We start from the raw sequence: 19458 nt of genomic DNA, 5'->3' as shown, positions 1-19458 counted from the left end.
CAGAGTCCCTCTGACCCTGCCTTTTCACCTATCGCCAGCGTGCCCTAGATTATTTGCCCTGTTCCAGATTGCTTGCCCTGTTTTTGCTACCTTTCTCTGACTCTTCTCTGTCCCTTTTTGTTGCTTTCTTTGTCAGTTTTTGCTTTCTTTGACCCTCTTCTGTCCCTGCTTGCCACAGGTTCATTGCCAAGTCTCCAATTGGTTGCCTTGTCCTTGTTTGCTTTCTCTGACCCTCCCCTGACGTTGCTTGTTACTCTTTACGTTCCCATTTTACTCTCCCATATCCTCAGTGCACCTTCTGTGTCTGTTCTCTAAACTCCCTCCACCGCTTCATCCGTGTCCCTCGCACTATCACTCACCTATTTCCCATACCGCTGTCACTGCCTTCTGTTCTCACCCCCACTGCTTTAATACTACTCATGTTCTTTCAACTTCCTCTGAGCTCTGCCATTCACTCCTTTCTTAGCTTGTTTCATCTCCTCTTCCCTTCTTTTCTACTTCCCCTGCGCCTCCTATTTTCTTGCCATCGCTGTTTGCACTCTCTCCTCTGTGCTGCTAGTAATACTCGATGCCTGCTGTCCCTGCCCAGTCCCTTTACCTCCCACCTTGACTGCTGTGGTTCATGCTCCCAGTTCCATCTGCCCCTGCTACGTCACCACTTCCCCCGTTGCTGCAGGCGATGCACCCCGCTCACATTTTGCTCTAGGTAATGGCCCAGGGCACCCAGTTGTGCCCCCTCCTCCATTGCTACAGGTAATATCTCCCGCCTCTTTGCTCCATTTGCCCCTTCCCATGGCTGTCTGCGCTCTGATGCTAGGATGCATGCAATTTAGTCTCTCCAGTGATGGGTGCATTAGTGCGCAGAATATGTAAATCTGTGGGCTGGAAATCTTGCGGTTTCTGTCCGGTTGTCCAGTGTGAGGTCACATGGAGTGCTAATGCTGCTCCTTGCCTTCTGTGTTGCTTGCTATTCTTCCCTTCATCCTGAACCCCATCCTGGGCTCCTTTCTTCCACCCCTGACAACTTTCATTCCCACTCTGCAGATCCCACCCATTCCTTAAAACCCACTCAGCCTTTTTACCTCATAATCTGTTGCCAGACCTCTTCGTGTGCCACACACCTTTTCAATCTCTACTACTCATATTCCTGTACCTCATTTATATTACCCAGTTACTTTTTATCTTCTTTGCAGCCTTGGCTGGCTCTGTGTGTTTGTGTGCGGCTGGCTCTGTGTGTGTGTGTGTGTGTGTGTGTGCGGCTGGCTCTGTGTGTGTGTGTGTGTTTGCGGCTGGCTCTGTGTGTGTGGCTGGCTCTGTGTGTGTGTATGTGTGCTGGCTCTGTGTGTGTGTGTATGTGTGCTGGCTCTGTGTGTGTGTGTGGCTGGCTCTGTGTGTGTGTGGCTGGCTGTGTGTGTGTGTGTGTGTGTGTGTGTGTGTGCGTGCGGCTGGCTCTGTGTGTGCGGCTGGCTCTGTGTGTGTGCCTTCGTGTGTGTGTGGCTCTGTGTGTATGTGTGGGTGCAAATGCAATAGGTCTCACATTTGCGAGAGATTTAGCTAATGGCAATGTAAATGACAATGCCATTTATTTATCTGTTTTCAAAACCAACACATAAATACAAATTTTGTCATTTACAATGCCAATAGCTCTAACTTTTCCAAAGGCGAAACCATTGCATTGTAAATGCTTGTTTAGGTTTGCAAGGGATTCTGGGTAACAGAACCTGGTGAGAGGCTGTCAAGTCGCCTAATCCTGGATTCTCCTGGGTGTCTAGTTTTAAAAAATGCATAGGTTTGCTAGGTTTCCCCAAGTGTCGGCAGAGCTAGGGTTCAAAAACTACAGCTAGGCACTTTGAATAAAAAAGGGACATTTTTCACTGTGAAATTGTGGTGTGTCCACGTAGCGTTTTGCGCCGTTTCCTGTAACGGGCACTAGGCCTACCCACACAAGTGAGGTACCGTTTTTCTCGGACAGAAATGTGAGGAAAATGTGTTTGTTTGGACAATTTTTTAGGTTTGCAAGGGATTCTGGGTAACAGAACCTGGTGAGAGCCAGTCAAGTCACCCCATCCTGGATTTCCCAGAGTGTCTAGTTTTCAAAAGTGTATAGGTTTGCTAGGTTTCCGTAGGTGCCGTCAGAGCTAGGGTTCAAAAACTACAGCTAGGCACAAAATAGGGTAATTTTTCATTGTGAAATTGTGATGTGTTCAAGTTGCGTTTTGAGCCGTTTCCTGTCGTGGGCACTATGCCTACCCACACAAGTGAGGTACAATTTTTATTGGGAGACTTAGGGTAATTCAGATTTGTACAGTAAATGTTATTAACTATTGACTTTCGATGCATTTCTGCCTTCCAAATGAAAGACAATGTGTAAAAAAGAAGTCATTTTGAAAAATGACCTATAATTCTCATGCTAGTATAAGTATTTCCAATTTCGGAAATGTGCAAATATCTACTGTTTCTAAACTCTATATTTTGTTCCCATTTCAGAAATCCATAGGTGTCTTTCATACCGATTTTTACATGTATACACTTTCCAGAATAATTGCTATGTACCCGGTACATAATAAAAAACCATTGCAAGTCGCTGCTCAATTTTTGGCGCTGGGCTCGTCGGGTTCTTGGTGAACCTACAAGTTCTGTATATTCCCACAACCAGTAACGTACAGCGGATGTAACGGTATATTGCTTTCAAAGAACTGTCATAATTAGAAGAAGTTACAGGTGAAAACGTTGCAACAAAAGGCTGTTTTTTTCAACTAATTTTCAATTTCTTCTATATTTAACTGTTCATTCTGAGGAAAATGAAATTTTGCCTGACCAAGATGCCCCCTACGTATACCCTATGTTACATGTGTGTGCATGTCATCCATGCATATTTCCTTGTAGTGGCCTGAATCACTAGGCCTCTGCATTCATGTCCTGCATTAGAAATGCCAGTCATCAAAGTCTCCCAAACGTTAAGGTAGCATAAGGCCCATGTATTTGCATTTCATGACTCCTGACACACTGAAAGCCGCAAGAAGCCCAGCAAGAGGCCTGCCAAGACAGTATTATGAATAACAGTTATCTGTTGCTTTACAGAATCACATTACAGTCTGGTGAAGAAGGTACACAGAACCCATCTGCATAGATAGGGCCCAGCCATTCTGTCTCTGTTTAAGTGGATTACAGTGCTTGCATCCATAGAAGAGCTCACAGCCCTCATGCAATGAACGAATAATCAGATAATACATCCCCTGACTCTAGATATCAGTTGTACTAGATGTGCTGGTCGCCTTGACACAAGAGATCTCTCTACTAGGTTGAAAGTCAGCTTCCTCCCAGTTACACGTCAATTGCACGTCATGCTCAAAGTTGCACAATTAGGGCATAGTTCCAGCTAGCTATCCAAACTCCTCCTCTAAGTATCCACCCACCTATGACACCTATCTATCACCTACCTATGACTCATCAAAGTGTACACCCACATGTTCTTATCTCATGTTCTTTCTCTGCTCTGCCTCGAGCGTTCCTTCCTACGTCCTATGTACAAGATAAAATGTATATAACCCATGTTCAGTAAATAATTGTTAGATGACCCTTCCTGAGCCTCTGTGGTGATGGAACTGATTCTCCCTTTGACTCGAGTTATTGGAATAAAGCCCATTTTAACTTGGACACCACGGATCCTGTCTCTCATTTGATGCATGATACTTTGTTAATGCCTAGAAATTCTGCCAGGGTAATATTTTATTTACCACAATTCCTATAAAGAAGCCTTGATGGATCTACACAAGTGACAACTTGCTGAATCCAGAATTGTTTCCTACTTTTCTAAAATGTATAGCTTTCCAGGATCCGTTATGGCTTTCTTACCCATTTCGACCATTAACTGGAAGGAGGTTGAAAGCACAACAAATCGCAAAAATAGGCTATGTCCCAGAAAAATGCCAAAACTGTGTAAAAACATTTTGGTGTTCTGACAAAAGTCTGTTATTCCCTAAAAGCTGGTAAAGGGGTGATTTCAGACCCACAAACCCTTTCTTTGATACCATTTGCAGGGAATAACTCAGACGTGTTCATTTGCAGCACTTTTTTCCCATTTTCCCCCCAAAAAACAGAATTTAGCTTTATTTTGGCTAATTTCTGGGTCCCCTCCAAGGGAATCCACAAACCAGTAAGGTCCAGTGGATGTAACGGTATATTGCTTTTAAATAGCTGTCATAATTAGAAGTTACAGGTGAAAACGTAGACACAAAAGGCTGTTTTTTTCCAACTAATTTTCAATTTTTCCTATATTTACCTGTTAGTTTCTATAAAGAAACCTTGAAGGATCTACACAAATTACCCCTTGCTGAATTCAGAATGTTGTCTACTTTTCAAACATGTATAGCTTTCCAGGATCCATTATTGCTTTCATACCCATTTCTACCATTAACTGGAAGGAGGTTGAACAGCAAAATTAGGCTATGCCCCAGAAAAATGCCAAAACGGTGTAAAAATTTGGTTTTCTGACAAAAGTTTGTAATGCCCTAAAAGCTGGTAAAATGGTGATTTTTTTCCCATTTTTCCCCAAAAAAATGAAAAGTTTGCTGTATTTTGTCTAATATCTGGGTCCCCTCCAGGGGAATCCACAAACCCTGGGTACCTTTAGAATCTCCATGATGTTGGAAGAAAAGGTTTGCAAATTTGGTGTGGCTAATGTAAAGATGTTCAAAGGGTAGATTGAAGATTTAAATAAGTATTTAATGTAGAATAGGATCCCATCCACAGGATAGCTGTTAGTAGTAGGAACACCAAGGCTTAACTGTCTCCATAAACTAAAACAAACAATCTCAGAACCTGTGCAGAGTATTCTAAAGCATGAGGCAACCTGGCAACAAGCTGCATCAGCAGGATGCCACACATCTCCCTTCTTATAACAAATAACAAGTTAAAGAAAAACACTATTTAACAAAGTCTTTGAAATGGGTGGGTACACGTGTAATCCTTGAAGATTTCCTGGCGATGGTAGGACCAATGATGGCACGATGTGACGATGTGTTTGCAGAAGGAGAGTCAGATACTGGAGACTTAGAATTGTCTACAAAGTCTTTCTTGATCACCACTACCCTGTTCAAGTTCCAAATGCGATGATCAGTTGTTTTGATGGCATTGCCTAAAACCTTAATAACTTGTATTGGTTTCAAAAATGAGGTAGATACCATTTTGTTCTTCTTACAAGGATTTTTTATGAGAACCCAATCACCCACATGTACTACTGTTTTCTTTACCGAATTTCTCAAATCATGAATCCTCTTCCTTGCTTGAAGTTTTCTTTCTTGGTTCTGTTTCCACTCATCATTATCAGTTGAACTCTTCAGATGTAGCCCATTGACCCACGGTGGAGTAACCAAAGTGTTGGCACATCTACATCTGAAGAGTTCAAACGGTGTTTTACCCGTTGTGGCATGTGGAGATAACCTGTAAAGCTTCACTTTATTAAAAACATCTGATCTCCAGTCTGAGCCTGCAGATTTAGACATTCTAATTGTCTCTTTGAGCACGCGGTTAAATCTCTCCACAGTACCATTCGTCTCTGGGTGGTACAACGACGATTTTTTATGTTTTATACCATGTTTAGACAAAAATGATTCCATCTCCCTGGAGACAAGTTGACTCCCATTGTCCGTCAAAATGATGTCAGGAATACCTTCCCTAGCAAAAAGCTTTTCCAAAAATTTAATTACATGTTTAGATTCTATGCCACGAGTAATGGCAATCTCTGGCCATCTAGAAAAGAAATCTATTAAAACCAGAACATACCATTCAGATCCTGCTGAATATATTGGCCCAAGAATGTCTAAGCCAACTTCTTCCCAAGGCTTGTCAGGAAGTGTTCTGATGACCATGGGCTGAACTTTGGGTTTTGCTACCTTCTCACTCAAAGCACATTCCATGCAATCTCTAATTTTCCTCTCCACTTCCAAATCCATGCTAGGCCACCAGTACGACATCCTCAAATTCTCTTTAGTCTTTGAGATGCCCATGTGTCCACTGTGAGCTAATATAATGAGCTTGTTTCTAATAGACATTGGGGGAATCAACCTAGTACCTCTAACAAGCAAACCTTCATGTTCAGATAGTTGATCTTTAACATGCCAAAATTTCTCTAAATTATCATCATTCTTTGGCTTGACCTTCCAACCAATTTTGATCAATCTTAATATTTCCATAAGACTCAAATCTTCTTGTAAAGCTTCCAACCACTTGCATTTATCAATGATGCTTTCACCTATAGCACATACCATCTCATCTTCACCTTCACAATCATCCTCCAAATTTACTACTTCTTCAGAAACAAGGCGAGACAAAGCATCTGCCACTTTATTCTCAACACCTGGCAGGTACTTGACTTCAAAATTGTAATCTTGTAGTCCTACAACCCATCTGATAATTCTACCGCATCAATCCCTTTGGTCTTCAAGATTTCACATAACGGTTTGTGGTCAGTTCTCACTTCAAAAGTACTTCCCCATAGGAAGTTCTTTAATTTTCTTATAGCCCAGTAAACAGCTAACACTTCACGTTCAACTACAGAATACCTCAACTCTGGGCCTCTTAAACTTCTTGATAAAAACAAGATGACCACTTCCTGTCCTTTAATTACCTGTGTTAAAACCGCTCCTAACCCTTTTAAACTTGCATCTGTTATCAAAATAGATTTTCTTTCAGGATCAAAACTGTTCAGTTTGGGGGCACTGTTTAATTTCTCTTTTAAAAAAACAAACTCTTTCTCACACTCATTACTCCACACAAACTCACACCCTTTTTTTAACAACAACCTCATACTTACACACAAAGAAGCGAAACCATTTATAAACTTATTATAGTACTCTGCCATACCTAGAAAACTAACTAATTCTTCTTTGTTCTTTGGAGAAGGCATCTTCATCATGGTGCTGATTAAGCTAGCTTTTGGCGAAATACTACCCTTCGAGATTGTGTGTCCAAGGTAATCTATAGAGTCCTTTTTAAATTTACACTTCTCCATCTTTACTGTCAGGCCAGATTCATTCAATCTCTTCAAAACATCTTCCAGTCTATGATCATGTTCCTCATCACTTGCCCCAAAAATAAGAATATCATCCTGATATACCCTCACACCTTTTAAACCTTTTAAAACACCTTCCAGAGCTCTTTGAAAGACGGAGGCAGCTGATACAAGACCAAAGGGAAGTCTTACAAAACGAAAAGTGCCAAAAGGCGTTATAAAGGAGGTCAAATCTTTAGAGTCTTCATCAAGTTTTATCTGGTGATACGCGGGTCTTAAATCCACTGTGCTAAAGACTCTAGCCCCCTTTAATAACATTAACATGTCCGCAATTTTAGGTAAAGGGTAGTGATCCATCACCACATTCTTATTCAACTCCCTGAGGTCAATGCATAAACGAAGGGACCCGTCTGATTTTTTAGCGGCTACAATCGGAGCAACCCATTGAGTTGCTTCAACCTCCTCTATGATACCCTCCTTGATTCGTTTTTCTAATTCAGCTTTGACTTGGTCTTTAACAGTAATGGGAATACTACGTACCTTACTACAAATAGGTATGGCATTCTCTTTTAACTTGATGTGGTGGTTATAGTTTTTTAAACAACCTAATTTTTTATTAAAAAACATTGGGAAAATCTTTTCTTAATTTATGCAAAAAAGAGTCATCAGAGTTCTGATTTACATTAACATCATTGGTATTAACAATGGGAAGATCGTTCAAGATGATGGGTGGAGAGGAATTGGGATCAAGCATCACTCCCAAATCTTTTTGATCAAACCAACTCAAGATGTTATCTCCTTTCTGTGAAACATAGATTTTCGAGCTGGTAAGCCTTGTTTTGTAATCAACGGTTCCTAAAAAGTATCCTAAAAGCTCTATGGGTTTCCTACCATAAGCAAGTGGTCTTATATCAGGATGGAACATTTTAACTCTTCCTTGTAAATACTTGAGATAAAACTCTTTCGCTACAATGGTGATTTTGGCACCTGAATCAAACAATACTCTAATAGAGTGACCATTAACTAAAATTTCATCAGTGGGACAATTCTTTGTTTGGGGACCGAAAACCACTTGAACTAGAATTTGACCACAAACAAGGTTTTCATTACTTTCACTTGTTTCATCAAAATCATAATAAATTTCATTAACTTTGCCTTTGTACTCTCTCCCCTTGCAAGCTATTGAGAAATGTCCCTTCCTTTTACACTTACTACAAGTGACTTTCCACCCAGGACATTGTCTGTCGTTCGCAAAATGTCCCATTTTGCCACATCTAAAGCATTTTACTTGTGTAAAATCAAATTTCCTACTCGATTTATCATTAAGAGGTTTGTTACTAGTTGTACTACTTGTGTGACTGGTATTTGAAGTTTTAACAAGACTAACAGTGTTTTTGTCTTTGCTTTCCCCATTCTTTTTTATAACTTCTACACACTTAATAGAATGTTCAATTCTCTTTGCTATGGTTATTACATCATCTAAATCAGGTTCATCTTTCTGCCATAACTCTTCCCTAACACGTTCAATGCTACATCCCAGCATAAACTGGTCCCTTATTCTTTCATCAATAGAGGCTGCAAATTTGCAAGACGATGCTAATTTCCTCAGCGCAGTTATATAATTCTCTATACTTTCTTCTTCAAGTTGTATCCTGCGACCAAAGTGGTATCTCTCCAAAATGGTGGATACCTTAGGAAGATAATGTTTATCAAGCATCGCTATACAAATTTCATACTCATTCAAATTACGATCTTGTAGTTCGGGAAGATGATCAAATACTTCCTGACCTTCTGATCCCAAACAGTGTAATAATAAAGCCGTCTTCCTTTCTGCACTTAAATTGGCCCCACAAACTTTTGCATATCTCTCAAAGACCTTACGCCATTTTTTCCATCTGATGGGAGGATCTCCAGGAGATTGCAAGAAGAAGGGAGGTGTTGTCACATTCTGCATTGTAAACAAATATCTAACACTTACCCAGATGCCCTACCAAATGAATTCTATCTGATATTAAAGGACACTCTCGCACCATACATTACAGAGCTGGCAAACTTGATTCTTATACATCAAAACAAAATCCCAGACTCCTGGAATGATGCCATAATTACGATTATACTAAAACCAGGCAAGGACCCTAGCAGATGTGAGTCTTATCGACCCATATCGCTGCTGAATGCAGATTATAAAATCTTCACGAAAATCATGGCAGCGTGGCTAGGAAAGGTAATGCCTCAACTTATAAACTTGGACCAAAAAGGTTTCACTAAAGGAAGGCAATTGCATGAGATAACTCATGAACTCCTGAGCACTATTGACATAGCTATACAAGAGAAAACTCCACTTACAATACTAACTATCGATGCCGCAAAGGCTTTTGATAGAGTCAATTGGCTCTTTCTCGAAAAGGTGATGAATAAGAATAACATAGGACAACCATTTATCCAAGCCATGAAAGAAATCTACAAAACACCAAGGTCCAAAATTCTAGTCAATGGTAGCTTGACAGAAGACGTGATTATAGGAAGAGGAACTAGACAGGGATGCCCTCTCTCACCCCTGCTTTTTAACTTATATATTGAACCACTAGCGAATAAGATAAGAAATACTAAAGAAATAATTCGATTTATCTATCGTAACTGGGAAAAAAAGATCGCATTATATGCAGACGATTTGATGATCTTCACGAAAGATTATGTTTCCTCCAAATCGACCATAGAAAAGATCTTAACTACGTATGGAAAGATTTCAGGCTACCTAGTAAATCACTCCAAGACTGAAATAATGACATGGAATACGCACTTCAAAAACCCAAATATCAAAAAGGAAATAAAATATCTAGGAATCCTGATAAACCATGATCTAGAAAAAATTCCACAACGTAACTTAAACAAAGTAGCAGGGGAAGTGAGAAAATTATTCAAAGTATGGTCCTGTCTCCCCCTTAGCATAATTGGAAGATCAAATATCATCAAAATGTCTATTCTGCCCAAGTACACCTATCTCTTTAACACCATCCCCTTGGAATTTAGAAAATCTTTACTAAAAAAAATCACAAGGAGAAATCGCCAGTTTTATATGGGCCTCAAAGGGAATAAGGATAGCCTGGAGAAAACTTAGAAGAAGCAAGAAAGACGGAGGACTAGCAAGCCCAGACTTGACGGAATACTGCAAGGCGTTTCAATTTAAAAATATACGGACATTACTCAGAACCCATTATAACTATCCAATATACCTACAAGCATTAACGGATTCATTAGACCATTTTTTATTCAAATTCGGACACCCAAAATACTTTAAAAAAATAAAATTAAAGACCTTAAGAGAGGCGGCGAAACTTTGGACACAAATCAGAACAGCTTTGAATATTTCCTATTACAGCACTCTGGCCCCTATATGGGATTCACCAGGAACTCCAGAATTTCTAAAAGATGCACTGGCAAACCCCTTGAAACTAGCCAATGTTGACTACTGGGGCCAAATAATAAAAGGATCCTCTCTGGTAACTTGGGAAGAATTACAAAGTATTACTAACGATTCAATAGCAAAATTCAAATATTACCAAATGTCAAGCTGGGCTAAGACCATCCTCGGAAATAATCAAGATAGTAAGAATTTGGAAAAGGATATGGTAAAAGACTTACACATCAAAAAAGAGATTTCAAAATGGTACTGGATTCTTATTGAAGCAACAAATAAGGGCACACGAATTGAGGAGGAAATCTGGGGGAGAGACTTGCAAATTGATAACTTGGATAACATTTGGGAAAAATCAGTTGGGAAATGTTGGTCAACCCTAAAGTCAGTGGCACTAAAAAGAAATCACTTATATACAATACATCGTGCTTATTGGACTCCGAAAAAACTCTCCAAATTTAAGAATGCCGACATTAAAAAATGCCCGAAGTGTGGGGAAGAAAAAGCAGATGACATCCATATGTTTAAAAACTGCCCGTCTCTGGAAGATTACTGGGAGGAAATCGGTAAAACCGTGAGTAAGATCTTACAGAAACAACTAATTGTAAGTACAACTTTAACTCTTTTTGGAATAGAAGATACTAATGATGGAATAAGGTTATCTAAACACCATGAGAACCTTCTATTCGTATTGATAGTACTAGCGAGAAGAGAGATTTGTGTTAATTGGTTGAATGCGGCACCTCCCACTTTTGAGTCATGGATGAATTCTGTTATAAGGATTAATAAGCTAGATAGAAGAGGGACAACTTCCAAAAAGTTTAAATTTTGGGAAATTTTGGAAAAATACTTAACTGCTAACTTAGAGTTGACACAAACAATCCTATGATTAATGCGAAATGACATCTGGTGGACAAGTAAAGTACTTGCCGAGTAGTCAAGGTGGCTAGCTCTTACCTCATTCGCAAACCAGATATCCTAATATATAATGGGCTGAGGATACTCCTCTGCGTAACTCCTCGAAGAGGAAGACCAAGGGACCGCCCCGGAATCCACGCTAAGAGGCAGAAACCTAAAGTTCCATTCATATATAAAATCGCAATATGAGGATATTTAAAAAAAAAACACTTATACAGACTAAATAAAATTATGGTAAAGCTTTCACTAAACAATTTAAGGTGTTAGGAGAGATAATGTTAAACAAAAGAATAATACACATTCCTTTTTAGAACATGGGTAAATGTGTACTATGAGTTCCAGAATTAAAAGGAAGTTTTCTTCTACAGTGAAATTATATAAATAAAAAACAAACAAAAAAAAAACCTCCTCTTTTTGTTTTTGGGGAAAAAAAACTGTATATTTCGATACCTCTACGTTCTGAAAATGTCACTTCGAGTGGTCGATACACTGCACAGTCTTGGAATTATCCCGAGGAGAAATTGACAGCAATACCAGAAAAAGAAAGAAAAATGTTATTGATGAATCTGCCACTTAACAAAGAAAATTGTTGTGAAAACGCTCTTGTGAGGAGGAAATGGCTGCCACGTTGTCGTGATTACATCATGACGCTTCAGCGCGATGACGAATTACCCAGAAATCACTTCTGAAGACTGTGAGGCTGTGATGTCGGAGAAACGCTGTGGCGCTGAGGGAGAAGAACGTTGCAGCGCTCGAGCAGGGAGAACGTTGCAGCGCTTGAGCGAGAGACACACACACGGTGAGGCTTTTCCTTTTAAAAGATGCAAATGCAAAAGGAAACGTGTCGTCTTCTCACCTTCAAGTTGCTTGTTCAAAATCGTGAGCGGTGCACATATACGCCGAACACCATCTCCATCTAGCCAGAGTAATACACGATCATGCAGCAATTGTAAAACGGAGCGCCCTCCTTTCAAAACGGGAGTGCTTTCTTTTTAAGATGTGGCAGAGTAATTATAAAGCGCTTGCTTTGAAGTTAAAAACCAAAAAAAAAGGTTTTGTATATTGTTTAAATCTAGCGCTGTCACAAGAGTTAGAAAGGAATCCTACCACTGAAACATAAAATATGTTGGTGATTTCGAGGATATTTATGTAGAAAAAAAAACTGTCATAAAGATGGTTCCTTAGTTGAGGAAAGACTGTAGAGTTGATAAGAGCTTAGAGGTTGAAATAATTACAGTACCTTTAGTGAAATTTCCAATGTAAAGTATATGAAGATATCCTTGTTGAGATCCTTTCTTTCTCTTCTTTTATATCCCGTCCTGTCGCCAATGTAAAGATGTTCAAAGGGTAGATTGAAGATTTAAATAAGCATTTAATGTAGAATAGGATCCCATCCACAGGATAGCTGTTAGTAGTAGGAACACCAAGGCTTAACTGTCTCCATAAACTAAAACAAACAATCTCAGAACCTGTGCAGAGTATTCTAAAGCATGAGGCAACCTGGCAACAAGCTGCATCAGCAGGATGCCACAGCTACCTTATGTAGACAAAAAGGTACAGGGGCCTAAGCGCTAACTCCCCCAAATAGCCAAAAAAAGGTTTAGCACAGGTGGGGGGGGGGGGCGGGTAGCAGCGAAGGGTTTAACTCACTCACTGGTGTATGTTGTACTAATAACCAGTGTGGATTGTAAAAATTATTGCAATAACTACCATCCATTTATCCTCACTTTGTAGTCCTTTTCCTTTTCCCATCTACTGCACAAACGAGCACTACTCTTTCACACCCCTTTCTTTTCAGCAACCTCTTGATTGATATACACTTGGTAATGTCTTTACCTTTTCTATTTATTTATGAAAAAGATACGATGTACCCTAAAGAAAAACAGTTAGCGTCTTTTCCTCTTCCAGGTGCATATTTGATTATGTTATTTTGTCATGTATTAATTACCATGTGCTGATTCCTTTATGTATTAAATTGTATTTGAATTCTGAACCTCATTTACTTGATGCGCGCTAAATGAGTCTAGAACCATCTGGTATTTATATTAACGTAGTTATTGCAGCATGGATTATTGGAAAGATTGTCCCACCACAGTATCTCCTTGAAAAGTGTTTGAAGGCTCCTGATGTATAAAACCTTTTTGTTGCTATTTGTGTACCAGGCGTATTCCAGAAGTCGCCCCTGCTGAGAGATGAGAGCACTTATACCACGTGTACTTATTATTTTTTTTATTTTTTACATTTGTATGGCGCACAGCTACCCAAAAAGGGTTTCCCGGCACCGATGACTTATCGATGAGCAGTAGTAGGAGGTAAAGGGCATTATATTTATTTCTGGAAGAGCCAGGTCTTTATGTTCTTTCTGAATCTGGCATAATTTTCTTCCTTGCGAATATGGGGGGGGGGGGAGTTTGTTCCAAAGAGAGGGCCCTAGGACAGAGATGGATCTACCTCCCATTCTCGCTAGTTTAAATCTCGGGGTCGTAAAGTTTGCTGCGGTCTGGGAGCGCAGTTCTCTTCCCGGGATGTTAGGGGTCGCTAGGGATTGTAGACACTTTGGTGCGGTGCCGGATTTGATCCTAAACATACTTACCTCACCTCTCGGCACTAATTTTCTATCTCTTTCTCTGCTTGCTTCTGTCTCCTGGTTAAGGATAGGAGGAGAGAGCAGGAAGCTCTCAAGAGGCAATGGACTGCATGGTGAGAGGAGAGATGAAGCAGTAAGGTCAACAAGGTAAATGGGATGTCCTGGTACATTTCGCCTCGAATCTGGAGATAGTTGTGGGTTATGGTTGTTCACGACAAGGCCCTGTTATATCTTGTGAGAACAAGCCTGTTGCCTATAGAAAGTGGAAAGTTCTGATATGAAGCTAATAGAATAGAGGGTGGAAACAGAGAAAAAGTGAGACTGAGGTAAACACTGCTGCCATCACCGTTTTTGATCTTGGTTAAAACTAATGCTCAAGCAAAGAAATTCTGTGGATATTTTCTTGCGAACCTTTGAAGGTTGTTTGCAGTAAAATGGTAATATACCATTCCCAAGTTTGGTGACTACTTAGCCACATGCTTTCTTAACCAAATGGACAAAAATATTGTTTTAGAGTCTACAATGTCTGTATGAATGTGCAGCATGTTTGCTAGTAAAAGTGGCAATGTACACAGAAATAAATAAACAAAAAACGCTTTGATCGCGAGGTCCAATGTAACCAACCCTCTTTTCCAATGCATTCTCAAGAAGTTATGAAAGTGTAGAAAATGTATTTTGCAATTATTTTTATTTATTAAAGACAAGCCCGTGTTATTTCCAATTTGCATGAAAACAATCATTTATACTATTCTTCTTTCATGGACCACCATTTTACTGTGAGGCTTATTTATGTAAACTATACTTCACACGTACATTACAACATCTGCACAAAGAAACTTCAAACATATAACCAAAATGCTTACTTGTAGTAGTGTTCCCAAAGACTTCTGTATCTGCCTTGACCAGACATATCAAACACTGTAAAAGACAAACTGTACAAGAGAAAAGATATCAGATTTGTATAAAAAGAGGCTCTTCGCCCAAATAATAGGTTCAGCTGTCACAAACAAGTTGATCAGTGATATCTACAACTGAACCTAAATGTGTTTTCGTACAAATCACATGCATTATACAACTTCTACGTCAAGGCATGTTTAGTGTTCCATAAAAAAGAAAAATATATAATATTCCTAAACAATAATTTTTTATAGATAAACGGAACGGGGTTGGTACTACTGTGCTAACAAATATATTCTAAAAAGGTTTGTTCTTCGGACAGGTACAATTGTTCGAGCGAATTTTGGTGAACTTTAAATATCTTTTAAATAAGAAGCACATTTTTAGGATTTACTTAACTATGTCCCAGATTGAAGTCCAATCGGCTTGGGAAAGGAGTGGCAGTATAGCAGAATATATATAAATTATAGGTCCAGGTATTAAAACTCCAGTACATCAAAATGACACCATTATCAGCTAAATTGCATATTATAAAATGGCTCAAATATTGGATTTATCACAAATAAAAAAAAGAAGGCCTCAATTCAAACAGTAGTCTTTAAGGTCCAGCTAAAAAAAAAACATGAGTTCTGCTTGCCAACATAAAGAAAGAGAACGGTTGCAAGAAATATTTGCTGTGGCTGGTGTTCATCTATGACTTCGAAACAAGAGTGGTGCTTCAATATGTACTCGGGAGCTTCGACTAATGATACAGTGTAATGACTACTATATGGAGTCTGCATCCGAGCCTCAATAATTGGCTTAGTTTTCAATTTCGTTTTCGAAAGAACCCAGCTCATCACACTGTAATTTGCCTTAAATATAACCCCAGCCCACTGCACTTCACTGCACGGACACTGACATACAGCATCTTAGGGACTCTTACCCAAAACCACTGCACTGCACCCGAAGTTAACTGTAACTGAGAGCAGTGCATCATAGGAACACTAGTCCAACACACAGCTCTCCATCATAGTGACATCAACCCTGCAAGATGAACTCCAACTCCAATCTACAGATTTGAGTCAGAACTTATTTTAACAAGCATTGGCAAAGCCAATAGGTCTCACCTATGTGAGATCTAATTGCTTTTTTGGAGTGCAGTGGTGTGGGATTGTGTGGCATATTGTGCGGTGGAGCGGAGTCGCATTGCGTGGTGCGGAGTGTTATTGAGTGGGCGCACAGATAGATGTAAATGTGGCTACTATTAGTGAGCATAGAAAGGTTGTATTTGACCCCCAAGAGCTGAAATTGGGCTGTGGTATCTTTTTTTCTGCAGAATTATCTAGCACCTGAAAAACACATTTTATTTCTTTATTTACAGTTTCTTAAATAGTACTACACAGCTCTGTAAGGAGCCAGTGGTCTTTAGGAAATGAGATAATGGAGGGGGAGATTGCTTTGCGAGATGAGTCTCTGTGGTAAAACTGCTGACTCCCCTTCCAGGAGTTATGGTTGTGACCCCGATGCCTCCACACCACAGCACATTGTGATCCAGGGCTAACTGGCTTACTTTAATTTGCCTCAGTTCCCATATACATTTAGGAGCGCTTATAAAAAGATTGATGCGTGCATGAAGAGGTTGTAATAAACAACTTAAATTTTATTATATCAAAAAGCTATGTGAAAAGCAGAAAGCCTTCATACTGAGAAGACGTGCTGCTCACTTTTGGGTCCAAGTAAAATGGGCTGTGTTGAGCAGTCATCCAGCGAGGGCCTGATGAGAGCAGAAATGGGGTATTGAAGAACAAAAAGCAGCAGTAATGCAAGGCACGCCTTCCGCCACTGTGAATTTACAAAGCCCATCCCTGGCAGCCCTGGGAGGAGTAGATGAATTCTTCAGGCCGCTTTAAATAGTTTTCTGACTGCGGCTGACGTGGGAAGTCGGGGATGTGCTGTAACCTGCAGGTTCAAGGCCGCAAACATGATTGTGTATAGAATATAATATTTTAAATATATTAATTCACAACACAGAATGGTCTGTCGTCTGTCTTACAGAATTGCCTTTTTCAATTTACCCTTTTTTATTTTATTTTTGCTTTTAAAATATTGTAAAATACGGCTCACTGCCTTCTTTGTGTGGTGACGGCCTTCAAGGACCGGAATTGCATTGATGCTACTTAAAAACAAGCATCAGAAATGCAAGAGTCTCGCATTTTTTGGAAGTGTTACAGATATTGGCGTTGTAAATGGCAATGTCTTTTACCAGTGTGTTATAGAGTGGATGTATGTGGTTTCAGTGGAATTATGTGTGTTGGATTGGAATTGTTAGTTGTGTAATCGTGCGGCGAGGAATTGTGTGGTGTGTATTGGATTTGTGTAGTGTAAATATGTGGTATGGTCCGCAGTGGAATTATGTGTATAGTAATTATGTGATGTAGAGAGCAGTGATGTAGAGTAAAGTTGTGTACTGTATAGTGGCATGGAGTGGTGCTGCGTATATTGCAGTGGAATAGGAGTGCTAGACATAGTTGTATCATAAGCCATTAAGATTAGTTTATCTTAAAGTCCTAAGTTTGGATAGGTTTATGTATTAATTTGCTGATAATTGTTCTGTAATAAAATGATGCTCCCTTTAATTCATTTATTAGGTATACCCCCACCCATCAGTCAAATATTAAGATTTGCTAATCTTTCTATTGGAAACTGTTCATGTTTTCCAATATAAATATATATATATGCATTAGAAACCCCCACAAATTAAGAAATGCTTCGGGGGTGATATGGGCATGAGAGTTTTTACCAATTGATACAAGACTGGGTTATGTTCACACATGAAAAGTTTGCACTAGATCAACGTTTTAATATGCATTTTATCCAGAATTGTGGTTTTAATTCTCGTTGGGACTTTGAATTATTTATTATGCAATGCCTATTTTAAATAAATAAATATTTATTTATACATTTATAAATATTTATAACATCGTTATTGACACCTATAAATGTGAATGAAAAAAGCATTTTAGTATTGATGGGATATACAGTTCAGACTACAATGTTTATTTCTTCCATGTCTATGATAAGATGTTACGTCACGATTCAGAGCACTGTCACTTTAAAAATGTGAAGGCACTCCACATGCGCGTCATTTGATCAAGGCCTCCTGAAGGCCGAAACGCGTTATGGTGGTGGTGCAGGGCATGAAATAAAACGTATTGCACCAGAACCTGGGACTGCATTCGTCTCTTCCTGTCTGAAAGGAGTGTGAGAGGCGAAGTGTGTGTGTGTGCGCGCGCGCGTGTGTGTGTGTGTGTATGTGTGTGTGTGTGAGTGCTGAAGATACCATTTGTTTATGTGGTTTTATGCTCTGTTACTATGTTACACCCTCATGTCACATCTGCACATTAAATAAAACAAGCATTTGCAATGCAATAGGTCTCGTATTTATGAGAGTTTAAGCTATTATCATTGATGGAGCAAAGATTCGCATGGAACGCGACTTGCTTGCACTTAACCCTCTCGACATAACGTTAATAAATTAATCAACATGTTCGTATTACTAACGTTGCATTACATATCATACGAGGGAAGCTTGCATATGTGCTTTTACTAACTGTAATCTGCTTGCATTAATATGGCCGCTGCTACGCGGGATTTTCTACTGCGCATGCGTCTGTCATACTCACGTGACATGATGTACTCTTTGCTTTGGAGGGAATCTTTCGCTTCTGCGCACTATAATTAAAATGGCTGCTATGTGTTACAGCATGCATGAAGCTTGCACTGCTGCTTTTGCTAAGCTGTTCGTTCTGCTTAATCTTAACGCAATAGTTACAAATAAATAAATGGGAATAGAGTAGAGATAAGTGGTATACAGTGCATTCATATATTCTGTGTTCTCAAACTGTTTCTTTTCTATTTTTTATATGAATGAATTTTGGGCCTGACGCTTGTCGCTGAACTCCATATTGAAACCTTTGAGCCTGCGCACAAGAGACTGAAAATTCATCGAGTCATGGCATTGAATGAGTGCCAGGACAGTCTTGACCAGGATGCGCCTGGGAACCTCCCCTCCTGAACTCTACAGGGGAAACAGAATTCTAATATGAACTAAAATGTAACAAATGATAGAACATTCATTGTTGGGTGGAATAAAGATGTCATGAGAAAATAAAATTGATGGGTGGGGACAAAAAAAAATTCAAATATGAGATGCAGAAAGTGTCATCTTGGTATGGTGTGACGACTTATCCTCATTCCTTGCCCAATCAAAATTGGGGATCCTTACACTTGCAACACTGGGGGGTGGTACACTGACCTGGAAAACAGTATAACTAGCGTAAGTTTAGCTAGAGAAATTGTCCCACTTGTCCGAATAGCGACCTGTCACTGACCCAACACACTCAATAGGTGACCAAGAGCAGAGGGCTGCGGAGCACTCTGGCAGAAGAATCAGTAACCCAATCGGGGTTCTGGGAAGCTGCAGTGCTGGCGAAGCACTTTGTCGGGGAAATCGATAACCCAATCGGGGTTCTGGCTGTTGACAGCAGAGAGGGAGTAGCGCAGGCGTTGCAACTTAACTGCGGGTGCCAGTTTTAACCTTGGTGGTCCTGACCTGATCCAATTTGGTTTTACCTGTCCTGATTCTGA

General features: G+C 39.7%; 1 protein-coding gene across 2 annotated transcripts in view; it reads right to left on the bottom strand.

The window, feature by feature from the left end:
- ARL6 (ARF like GTPase 6) overlaps window positions 1–19458 on the bottom strand; it is a 474385-nt gene that overhangs the window by 235097 nt on the left and 219830 nt on the right. For both annotated transcript variants that reach the window (XM_078643198.1, XM_078643199.1), the window contains exon 4: window positions 14796–14864. In XM_078643198.1, coding sequence (XP_078499324.1) covers window positions 14796–14864 — 69 coding nt within the window. The remainder of the gene's footprint in view (window positions 1–14795; window positions 14865–19458) is intronic.

Source organism: Lissotriton helveticus, chromosome 5_1, assembly GCF_964261635.1.
Source record: "Lissotriton helveticus chromosome 5_1, aLisHel1.1, whole genome shotgun sequence".
Taxonomy (NCBI): domain Eukaryota; kingdom Metazoa; phylum Chordata; class Amphibia; order Caudata; family Salamandridae; genus Lissotriton; species Lissotriton helveticus.
The sequence above is the reverse complement of the archived record's forward strand: the minus strand, read 5'-3'. Positions and strand labels throughout refer to the sequence as shown.